Source organism: Eurytemora carolleeae, unplaced genomic scaffold (genome assembly GCF_000591075.1).
Source record: "Eurytemora carolleeae unplaced genomic scaffold, Eaff_2.0 scaffold919, whole genome shotgun sequence".
NCBI classification, from domain to species: Eukaryota; Metazoa; Arthropoda; class Copepoda; order Calanoida; family Temoridae; genus Eurytemora; species Eurytemora carolleeae.
Window position 1 is genome coordinate 87,114 of NW_019396812.1, and position 11,547 is coordinate 98,660.

The following is an 11,547-nucleotide window of genomic DNA, read 5'->3' on the forward strand; positions in this document are numbered from 1 at the left end:
TCAGATTCCTTCAAAAGTATCCCGGATTCTCCCTTGAAACCGGTTCAACCAGATATATTAACAGCTCCAACTAACAAGGTAAACCTTATTCCGGATTCTCCCTTGAAACCGGTTCAACCAGATATATTAACAGCTCCAACTAACAAGGTAAGCCTTACACATGGTTATAATTGGTCATGTGGCCGCAGTGCCTGGCCCCTTTGCCTGTCCTAGCCGCGGTGCCCGGCCCCCTAGCATGTCCTAGCTGCAGTGCTCGCCCCCCAAGCCTGCCCCAGTCGCAGCACTTGGGCCAGATTTTGTCCTAGCCTAACCTAACCCTAAAATATTTAAAATTAAATAAAAGTTTTGCTGAAAAAAAGTGGTCATTTATAAAATTGATAGGAGGGGCGGGGGGTCAAAATCTTTCTCTTGGTCTTTTTAAGCTTTAAGGCCATCAATCTAATAAAAAAAGCAATTACATACTTAATTTTTTATTTTCCTACAGAAAGGCGCGAAGTGCTCTAAATTTCTATTGTATTCCAGGTTTGTCGAGCTCGAGGTTTGTGCGTAGTTTTAGCGGAGCCCAGAGCGGAGGATCAAGAGGCTGGAAGAACGAGACCCCCCAGGGATCCAAAACTGAGGTGAGAGAGACTTATATTAAAGGAACTTAAGTGGTAATTTCTAGAGATGGATTCACTCACGACGGTACCATTTAAACATGTGTCCTGATCAATTATATTGAAGAAGCTTAAAAAATGTTTGATTTTAACAGCTTCCAACATTTGCTACAATTTGAGATAAAAAGATCAGAGGCCGAATTCAAAGAAATTGAGCCGCGGTTCAAATATGGTTGGTTCCACTTAAAACTGTATTTAATGTTTCAAAATTTAAGTCTGTATTTAAGTGAAGCGGATTTGAGACGCGGCTCAAATTCATTAAATTCGGACTCAGGAAGTTTTTCGAATCTAAAATGACATACCATTAATCGAGAGTCTCTAAATATATCTTCTTTGGTCCCTTTAAATAATAAAAAAAACTAAGATTTGAGTAGCCTTTAACATTCAGAGAAAATCTACGAAACTTATTTTTAAAACTGTCTTTGAGAATCAGTAACGGTACCTTGTAAATCTTTGTTCTAAATTATCTTCGTTTTTGTCAATTAACTTTGGGTACTTGATGGGAAATCATGGTAATATTTAAGAGGAAAAGTCTTGAATTGAAGCTTTTTCATTAATGTTTACATTAAGTGTACTGCAGGTGTTTGTTTACAGTCCTGAATCCAACATTACCTGGCCAGACCCTCAACTAGGGGTTCTAGGTTCATCAGATCCATTTTTTACATTTCCCGGTCATATAGGTAAACCTAAGCTAGGGGTTCTTGCGTAGGGGTGTTTAATTTTTAGAAATCATTTTTCCCCAGATGTTAGGCAACATTTTTTTAGCGGTTTATTTGGTGATTTGGGAAATATGAATAATTTTTAGAGAAAAATAAACGAATTTTTGGGTTTAAATTATCTTAAAGTGTAAATAAAACTTTCCATTTGATGTCCAATTTTTCATTTTCCCCATAACATAATAATTCAATCATCATAATCCCTGGCTGATTAAAGATAAAGAAATCCTGGAAAAAGTACAGAAAAGAGCTACTTCCATGACTTCTGGACTCTCATGATTTACCTATGAAGTGAAACTGAGAGAGGTTAAGACTCATTAGTCTGGAGGAAAGAAGGAAGAGGGGAGATATGATTCAAGTCTTGAAAATCCTACATGGACATGATCATGTGGGTAAAAAAAATGGTTTAGCTCAGCCTATGCACCTGGTGAAAATGAAAGACAAACCAGAATGTCCAGTGATCCTTTAAATCTGAAGTTACCTGTTGTGCACACCGAAATACGAAGAAACTTTTTAAGTGCAAGAGTTATCAATATATGGAATGATATTCCATATGAAATCAAAAGTGCTGAAAACCTGAACATTTTCAAAAACAAGCTCGATAACTGGCTGAATTCCTGAACGGCCAATGAAGTCGGAAAAGAGATGTTATAAATTTTTACACCCGGGATATATAAACATAAACACACCAATTAATCATTTATTTTGCCCAAATCAGGGAATAATTTTCGCACCCTACTCAAACGAATCTCGTACTGGAAGAAATGAATTTTAAGAGAAGGTTGGAGGGAAAATAGATTTTAAAAATAATATTCATACCCCAGAAATAATCCTCTCACTCCTATGCAGGCTGTAGTTTGACGGGTCAACTACCAGAGAAGAGTTCTCCTTTAAAACCGGTTCAACCAGATATATTAACAGCTCCAACTAACAAGGTAAACCGTATCCCGTATTCTCCCTTGAAACCGGTTCAACCAGATATATTAACAGCTCCAACTAACAAGGTAAACCTTATCCCGGATTCTCCCTTGAAACCGGTTCAACCAGATATATTAACAGCTCCAACTAACAAGGTAAACCGTATCCCGTATTCTCCCTTAAAACCTGTTAAACCGGATATTCTAACAGCTCCAACTAACAAGGTAAACCTTATTCCGGATTCTCCCTTGAAACCGGTTCAACCAGATATATTAACAGCTCCAACTGACAAGGTAAACCGTATCCCGTATTCTCCCTTGAAACCGGTTCAACCGGATATTCTAATAGCTTCACCTAACAAGGTAAATAAATTATACCGGATACTTCGGGTTTTCTATCTAAGTGACCTGAGCAATGCACATTTCTTCTTCGGAAACAATGAAGGAAATTTACGAGATTTACATTTATCAAGATATAAATCGACGAAATCGTATTTGATCTTGATCCAACTAAGCCGTTGATGGTACTGTTGTGAATCTGGACACAAAAATAATTTGCTCTTTACATGAAAACTAATGTTAATTTTTTAGTAATTTTATTGACGGTAATATTTTTTAGGAGACCCAAGTACACGCTCTGTACAACGCCAGCGATTACATCAAGTACACTCCAGGTATTGTTATTTAACGTACTGTACAACATAAACAATAAAGAATGAGAATCAAGTTTAAATTACTCACTCTAAATTATTAGTCGTTAAAACCATTTTCTCCTTGTAGACGCAATAGATAGAAGTAAAAATAATAGCCATCGATATCAAATTCAATTCGATATCTGCCTATACCCGCTTTAATTTTTCGCGAACACTCCCTTTATGATAGGTAATTCTGGCCTTAAATTTACAACAAACTTTAACAAATTAGTCACAAAAAAATCTGTTTAGTTGACTATGAAATAACAAGTTATCTTGACTTTGGAGTGGAGCGCTGACCCACACTTTATTGAATGAGAAATCTGTTTAGTTGACTATGAAATTACAAGTCATCATTACTGTTTGGAGTGGAGCGCTGACCCACACTTTATTGAATGAGAAATCTGTTTAGTTGACTATGAAATTACAAGTCATCTTTACTGTTTTGGAGTGGAGCGCTGACCCACACTTTATTGAATGATGAGTTGTCTTCTGAAAGCAGAAATAATCAATATTTATAAAGTTGTAATCTCTGTTTGTGTATGTCTGATCATTACTCATGAACCCCATGACCGATTTCCTCTCAAATTTTTATTGGGGAACTCGGGAGAACTACGGGAATGTTCTTAGCCTGGTTTTAGCTGGGCCCCCAAGCTATTAATAAAATAAAACACTTGTTGCTAAAAACACATTTGTTAGAAATATAAATATTTAAGGTTCTGAATCCCTGGTCTGCGCAGATATACTAGATGAGTATCCTAAAATAGTTGGGATGGAGTCCGTTCAGTTTGGAGTACATGATACTCCACTCCTTCTCAGGTAGAGAGAGATTGATTGATTGCAGAGTTGTTTCTGTTTAGATTTGTTGATTTTCTTGAGCATTGCAATAACCAAAATAAAAATGGAACAAAATGAGCAAATTGAGAAAATGATCACTATGAGCAATATGAACAGTATGCGTAATATGGACAGAATGAACAAAATGAACAAAATGAACAGAATGAACAAGAATGAACAGAATGAACAGAATGAACAAAATTAACAAAATTAACTAAAAAAAAATAAAAAAAATATTGAATTAGAAAGGAGATGAAAGCCCTATTCCCGTCCCAGAATATTGACAACGGAAATTTTACAACAATTACATACAGGTAAACAAAAGTTAAAAAAAGAAAAAACTTTAAAATAGGATACGATTCATGAAAAAAACAGCTAAACAAATCGTTACCGATTAAGTTGTTTATTCATTGAATGCAAATTTTGTATTATCACTAAAATAATCTTTGGAGAAACTGTAACATAAACATAAATAATCATACCATATCCCCTCCCTCTATCTACTTCAGAAATCTTACGCCCCCTCCCCTCCTCATCCTAAAAACCTATGCTTTGCTCCAGAATAATGACCTCACCCTCCCTTCTTAAATAATCTACCATTTCAATTTTGATAATTTATTAACAGGTTTCTAATTTTAGTCAGAAAACTGAGAATGATATGAGTAAATGGTCTGACCAGGTACGAGGCTAAATCTTACTCTCGCAAAAAATAGAACCAACAGAAATTTTCCATGGGGTTTAAACTTTCATTGATTTTTTTTTCTAAGAGGAAATGATATTTCTTTGTAAAGAGTTGATTTTAATATGGACCTGCAACCTGCATAGATACGTTTTTATATTATTGTATAAAGGGGATTTATTTTTTTCTCAAATTATAAAAAAAGCAGTTTAAAAATAATTTTATTCTGGAACTAATTCATTGATCTATTTTGATCCGATGAAAAATTAATAAATCTGTTTTGATCTAAGGAGTAACGACCAATTTAGAAAATCCATTTTAGTTTGAAAATTAATTAATTAAATCAAATAATTAAAGGTTGAAGATGAAAGAGAGAAGAAAATGGAATCCTTTGTCCAGGCTGCTAAAGAGATCTGTGCTAGGTATTCCTTCATTTCACGATTTTTTTATTTTTTTATTTTATTTTCTAGGATAGTTTTATGCAAGAAAATTCAAAGTGGAATCAAATTTTCTTCCCTTTTTCTGTGATAACATTTTTTCTTCTTCTTCCATACTTTTTTATTTCTCTTCCCGGCTCTGTTAAGTCAAATGTTGACTTCTTTTTCCCACATTTCGGTCATTCATCCTTTCATTTGTTCATTTATCCTTTTTTCATTTGTTAATCTTTTCTTTATTTATTCATACATTCATTCTTTATTTATTTATTTATCATTTCATCTTTCATCCTAAATCATTTGTTCCTCCAATCATTCATATATTCATCTTTTCATTCATTCATTCATGTACTCAAGTATTCATTCTTTCATCGTTTCAACCTTTCATCCTTTAATTCATTCATGTATTCACGTATTTATTCATTCATCCTTCATCCTTTAATTCTTTCATTCATTTATCCTTTCATCTGGTTTCATTCATTAATATACCCATTTTTTTTTATTTATCTAAATACCTATGTGTACGTCTATCTATCTATCTATATATCTAGACTGAAGGAGGATGGATTCTGGGCTGATTTCCTAGATCCGTGCTCCGGTACTCCTTACTACGGGTATGTTAAAATTTTATCTTGTTGGAGAACCAATACTGCTTTCATGCAAAAATTGATCTGAACTTGCCAATTATTCTCTTTGAACTGAAGTTGAAAAATTCCGGATCCGGATCAGTATGAGAATGAAATAGATCATTAGCACTGCTGGAAACAAACGCAGATAAAAATGTGCATGTCAACGATTTGAAGTCTCCAGTTTGTATAAACAATTCCTGCTTTTCTTGATTTAAATTGATTTGAGATGAATTTATCTTTTAAGAAAAAAAATCTTTCAATTTTGAATCTTAAAATTAAAAGAGTCCACTGTTTGTCTAACAAAAATGATATTTTAAATTTGCATTTCTCTTTTCTGAAAAAGTAATAATATTTGTATTATTGCAAGTGTTCACACAAACACTACAATGTTTGAGACTGATGAGAAGTTTCGTCTCCTTGGATTCAGAATCGAGGATCTGGGCTGCTGCAAGGTAAATATAGGAGAAAAATTATAAATGCTACACTTCTAAAGGGACTGTGATTGCAATTACATGTCACCTTCCATTTTAAAGAGAGAAATGGCNACTAGTTGTTGTTTTTTGGAGAAGCAACAATTGAAAATAATCAATCTTAAAAAGAAAACTACGGATATCTCGTACATTCTTTTGAATCGGATATAAACTCTTTAAAGGGAGAGTCTCTTGAAATTCGTCTACAGCCCCTTTAAGCCCGAAAAGATAAATATTTTATCCCAAAGTCTTTTGTTTTAGGTTATTCTTCATCCCAAGTATGGACGAAATGTTTTCGTCGGCTGTATCGTCACAAATGCGGGGAAAAACAGTCCCGTACTTGAGGAAATTCTAGAGGACATTGTTTAAGAAGATCGCTTGGTGGATTTTCTTGTTTCCCCCGAGGATTTTCTGAGACAACTTTTGCGGATTTACAAGAACAGTAATTAACCCGATTTTAGATAGATGGGTTTAGTTCAATTATAATTCATTCTGGGGATTAAAACCATAAAAAGTTAAAAATTTAAACATTTGTTTGAAGTTTTATTACTCTTGTAGTATTAATGAATGTAATATGTTCAATGTAGATAACAATGTTTTATAATCAGTTTCCGGTGTGATAAATTTATTAGAATATACTTTATATATAGATTGTAGTTAGGAAACTGAGATCTATTTTCAGAAAAAATGTGATCAAATTAAAATGTAAAAATGTTGGCTGCACATTGCACACAATAAGTTGAATTAGAATAATGGAGTCCCCCGGACGGAAAACTTTTTTCCAATCTTTTCTGCTTGGAGGAGGTAACAAACTAACTTTGTTGGATACGGATCCGGATCCTTTGGTTCCGCAAATTTTTGCGGATCCACAGATCCGGATTCAAGGTAAAATATCAACCAAAACCAAGAAAAGTTTTTCTCTTAAACCACAATTCATCTGGAAACTTTCTAATCTCTGCTTCATAACGTTTGAGCATAACATTTCAGCGAAACGAGAGAAAAATAGGTGGAACATTTTTCATTTGTTATAAAAATCAACTTGAAGAAACGTTGATGACCTGGATCCAGATATGCATCATAATGAAATGGAATCCTAAGCACTGCACTGATGGATTTTAATAATTTTAAGTGTCCTCCAGGGTGTTCTAAAATTTGATTTGATTTCATTTGATTTGATTTGATTTCATTTGATTTGAAGCGCTAACCTAATTTAAATCGGGGAAAAAAGTGTTGAAATCACTGAATAAAAATTTCAAGTTTTGATTTAAGCAGAATACAAAAGCGAATTGTACCTTAAGTCCGTTTAATGGAGCCCTTCAGACAATTCATGCAAGAATTTCATCACTCACTGCTGATTCTAATGTTTCAAAAGTGAGACAAATCACTCTTTATGATATAATGGGTCACTCAAGGCCCTTTAAAAATGTTGATTTTATTGCAGTGAGTGGGACCCTATCCTCGGTTCTTCTACAACCATTAGGTTATAAACCATAATAAATCAATTGAAGGGACTATAGGCGTAATTTCAATTGACCCGCAATTTAGGGAGCGGCCAAACGCTCGTGCGCATGCCGCAATGATCAAGATGAGAGACATTAGTTTATATTTTAGAGTTAGTTTAGGTTAACACACTTTCTGGACCACGCGCTGCGCCTAGAACAGGCTAAGGGGCCAAGTGCCGCGGCTAAGACAGGCTAGGGGCCGAGCGCCACGGCCAGAACTGGCTCTCTCTCTCTGTCTTTTAATTCATTGCGGCGTGCGCGCGTAACTGCGTTTGGTCGTTTATTTTATTTATAGAGTGGCAAGTCCAATTTAAAACTTTATCTGAAGAAAAATAAAAAAGATGTCCTCGTTTTCTGCCTGAAAAAGTGTTCCGACTATTTTCATCATTTTCTCCTACTGCAGAAATCCGCAAGCTATTTTTTTTAGAAAAGTGCTATTGAAAATAATCAATTTAGTTTTTTAGTTTTAAGAATATGTATGACAAACATATTTCTTCAATGTGATAGGTGTCAGGGGCGCCGAGATCCCTGGTGAAGGTGTCAGGGGCGCCGAGATCCCTGGTTTAACTTAATGCACTATCAGTAGAAACAAAAAAGATATATTGACTCGCTGAAAATGTCACAAAAGTGATCTCCCAGCGAACAAATTTCCACTAATCCAGTAATCCAGTAATTTTGATTTAGAAAAAGTTTGAAAAATCTGTGTTCAGACCAACATGGTTTGAATAGAACACTCTAAAAATAAAGTCACTTGAATTACGTCTACAGTTCCTTTAACACGTTTTTTTTACTAAGATTCCAAATCAATATTTTTGATTTTAACGATTTCGATTTTATAAATGACAACAATACATTTTTGGTTTAGAATTGAAACTTAAACCTTTGCGAAGGACGCCGTAAGCCATTTCTGCCAAAGTATGATTTGATTTGATTTTGAAAAGCGCTTTTTTCATTAAAATATCGATAAATATTTTCTGAAAAAATTTTTCTCTCTCAATATTTGATTTTATTATTTATTGTACGGATATGATAAAAACCAGACAACAAGCTCTTCCTAGGATTAATCTGTTCAAACATTGTTCTCTCATACTTAGGAATTCAATCTTTCAATCCGCCATCTTGTTTTTTCGAAACTTTTTTATCTTTAAATCCATCTGTTTTTCCTTTTTTCAACTTTAAATCCATCTGCTTTTCCTTTTTCATCTTTAAATTCATCTGCTTTTCCTTTTCATCTTTAAATCCATCTGCTTTTCCTTTTTCATCTTTAAATCCATCTGCTTTTCCTTTTTCATCTTTAAATCCATCTGCTTTTCCTTGTTTTATCAATTATCGTAATTTCAAGGGACCTTTATTTAACAAATTCTTTAGAGAAGGAATCCGCAAAACACTTTTAGGAAGAAACCACAAAGGAAAATAATCAGTTTTTGAAATGGAGGGTGACCTGAAATTATGACTACCTACATTCCTGATAATAAGTCTCATAATGATGATGATGATAATCCATGTTTATTTATTACTAGCTGAAGGGCCCGGCGTTGCCCGTGGAAAAATAAAATTTCGAATTTTTTTAGCCTTTAACACCCCCGGCCACCCATGAGTGTCCACAAAAAATGTCAGCCCATTCGGTCCAGCTGTTTGGCCGGCTATAGCAACATATATATACGAATGTCTTGTTTTATTTTATAGATTTAATTTTAGGCTAAATCAGTTATGTATTTTTTCTCCTTTTGTTTGTCCTCTTTTACTTTTTTACTCTTTAATACTTTAAGCAGTTCTGTTTGGATTTTTAACAAACTAAACCAATCGATTGATTGACTGATTGCAATCAGGCACGAGGGGTTCTTCGCATTCTGGAAGGGGTTAGTCCCCACACTAGGTAAAGACGACATTTGATCCCATCTCAAAATTACAATTCTTAGAATCCTTGAATTAGGTTTACTTGAATTTACGTCTACAGTCACTTGCAATTTTTTAAGTTTTTTTTATAAACTTTTTTTTAAAATCAATACATGAGTTAAACATATCATAGTTGGGATTTGTAACCCTTTTTATTTTAATTTAAGAACATGTTTTTACCTGTACTTGTATTTAGTGAATCCTATAAAACTTTGGAATAGAAAGACGACTGTTGGACTCAAGTCACTGATTTTAACAAATCCAACAATATTAAACACTCAGACTCAAGTCGACTTTTAGCCTTAGTCCACAATTTTATGGGTCCCACTGTACTTTAGGAACCCTGCATGCCCAGGAAGGTCTACGAGGTTTAACCTCTGGTATTCTACCAACCCTACTCCGTGATGTTCCCTTCTCTGGTCTCTACCTCATGTTTTACACTCAACTCAAATCCAGACTAAAATCAGCTGATCTAGAAAATCCGGGAAACCAAATCAGAAAAATCTTCGAAAGTTCCGAGTTGCGGAATTTTGGTTGCGGACTGTGGTCAGGGGCTCTAGCCTGCCTTGTTACACATCCTGTTGATGTGATAAAGACGAAGATTCAAGTGTCCACGCCTGTTCTAAAATCAGGATTGTAAATTCAAACACCCCTGAAAGAAATTGTCCTTGTAATTTCAAGTGACTTATCTTTAGAGAAGAGCATTTCCGATTGACAAAAGTTGTGTTAAATTTACATCTTTAGGACATGTTGTAGCGGACATATTTAGAAATGATGGAATAGGTAATTATTTCCTAATGTTTTATGAAAAAAAAATAATTTTAGAAAAAGAAATATCAAAATGTTTGAAACTGACTTTGGAACCCAGTTTTGACTGGAAACTAAACTAGAGAAGTTAACCCATATTGAATATTTAAACCAAGCTAACAACAGTCCTGTTGTTCGACCGAGTTCCCCAATCAAAATATGAGGCAAATTGGTCAGTTATGATTGGACATGCAAACAAACAAACAAACAGATAGACAGACAGACAGACAAACAAACAAACAGACAGGCAGACAGACAGACAGACAAACAGATAGACAGACAGACAGACAGACAGACAAACAAACAAACAGACAGGCAGACAGACAGACAGACAAACAGATAGACAGACAGACAGACAGACAGACAGACAGATAGACAAACAAACAAACAGAAAGACATCACATAATTTATAAATAGGGTTACCCATGCGACTTCAGAGACGACTGGACGGAATATATTCAGCCTTTTTATGACATTCAATGCAACTAGAAAATAATTTCTTTTTTTTAATCATAATGTTTGTATATTCCAAGTTTATTTTCAATGCAGAAAATAAAATTCAATCCTCTGATCGGTACATTTTATGAATTTTAGATAGTATACTTTGTGGGTAACCCTGTATAGTTGTATAGTTGTATAGTCTATCTTTTATCTTAACTATTATTTGTTATTCCTAGCTGCAGCATTTTTCTTCTCAAATTATCAAACAACAACAAAAACATTTCCGCTGATTTCGTGGATTTCGAAAAATCGAAATTTTTCCAGGCATTTTTTAAACTCTGTCCATCTATAAACCTACCCTAGGGTCATGTGAGTTTCCGTAAAAATTTGGCCCCGATCGGTTCAGCCGTTTCGACTTTTATTTGACACAGACAAACAAACATGACTAATGGATTTATTTCCAGGTGGATTCTTCCATGGTCTGATCCCTCGGCTACTCAGAAGATCCCTCATGGCTGCAATATCTTGGAGCGTTTACGAGAACTTGTCCGTTTTAATCCAAAGATAGATATATAGATTTATAAATTAACAGAAATTATATATATATATATATATATAAAATTACTATGGAATAGAGAAACAAATGGAAGCAAGATATAGAAAATCTCCTGGTGCCTAAAACCAAATTTAATTTTTAATTGTTTTGAAAGCTTTAATTTTTAAAACTCTAAATGGGTCTCTAAAGATAAGATGAAACTAAAATTTCTAGTCAAAATCATCAATTTTAGTAAGAATATAATAAAAAGAATGTACTCCACAATTATAACACACCAAGGAATAAGCTTTATTTAATTTTAGATAAGTGGAATTG

At 34.1% G+C, this 11,547-nt stretch overlaps 2 protein-coding genes across 2 annotated transcripts; both read left to right on the forward strand.

Moving 5' to 3' along the window:
• Window positions 1-522: 522 nt before the first annotated feature.
• On the forward strand, window positions 523-6,558 carry LOC111708944 (methylmalonic aciduria and homocystinuria type D protein, mitochondrial; the record flags this gene model as incomplete). Its single annotated transcript, XM_023482456.1, is given in 11 exon segments — window positions 523-620; window positions 1,237-1,336; window positions 2,222-2,307; window positions 2,909-2,963; window positions 3,698-3,800; window positions 4,064-4,132; window positions 4,458-4,497; window positions 4,855-4,919; window positions 5,483-5,545; window positions 5,928-6,012; window positions 6,292-6,558. Coding segments are annotated over 11 exon segments (872 nt in total), but the record flags the coding sequence as incomplete, so codon positions are not given.
• Window positions 6,559-9,733: 3,175 nt separating this feature from the next.
• On the forward strand, window positions 9,734-11,467 carry LOC111708936 (solute carrier family 25 member 38). Its single transcript, XM_023482451.1, has 3 exons — window positions 9,734-10,060; window positions 10,173-10,211; window positions 11,141-11,467. The coding sequence occupies exons 1-3, from the start codon at window positions 9,859-9,861 to the stop codon at window positions 11,242-11,244; spliced, it is 345 nt and encodes a 114-aa protein (XP_023338219.1). The 5' UTR covers window positions 9,734-9,858; the 3' UTR covers window positions 11,245-11,467.
• The last annotated feature ends 80 nt before the right edge of the window (window positions 11,468-11,547 follow it).

What these genes read in the sequence shown, in the direction of transcription:
- LOC111708936 (XM_023482451.1), top strand. Translation starts at nt 9,859, where the DNA reads ATGTTTTACACTCAACTCAAATCCAGACTAAAATCAGCTGATCTAGAA. An exon ending in CACGCCTGTTCTAAAATCAG is followed by an intron (nt 10,061 to 10,172) that starts GATTGTAAATTC and finishes TTACATCTTTAG; the next exon opens with GACATGTTGTAGCGGACATA. An exon ending in ATTTAGAAATGATGGAATAG is followed by an intron (nt 10,212 to 11,140) that starts GTAATTATTTCC and finishes ATTTATTTCCAG; the next exon opens with GTGGATTCTTCCATGGTCTG.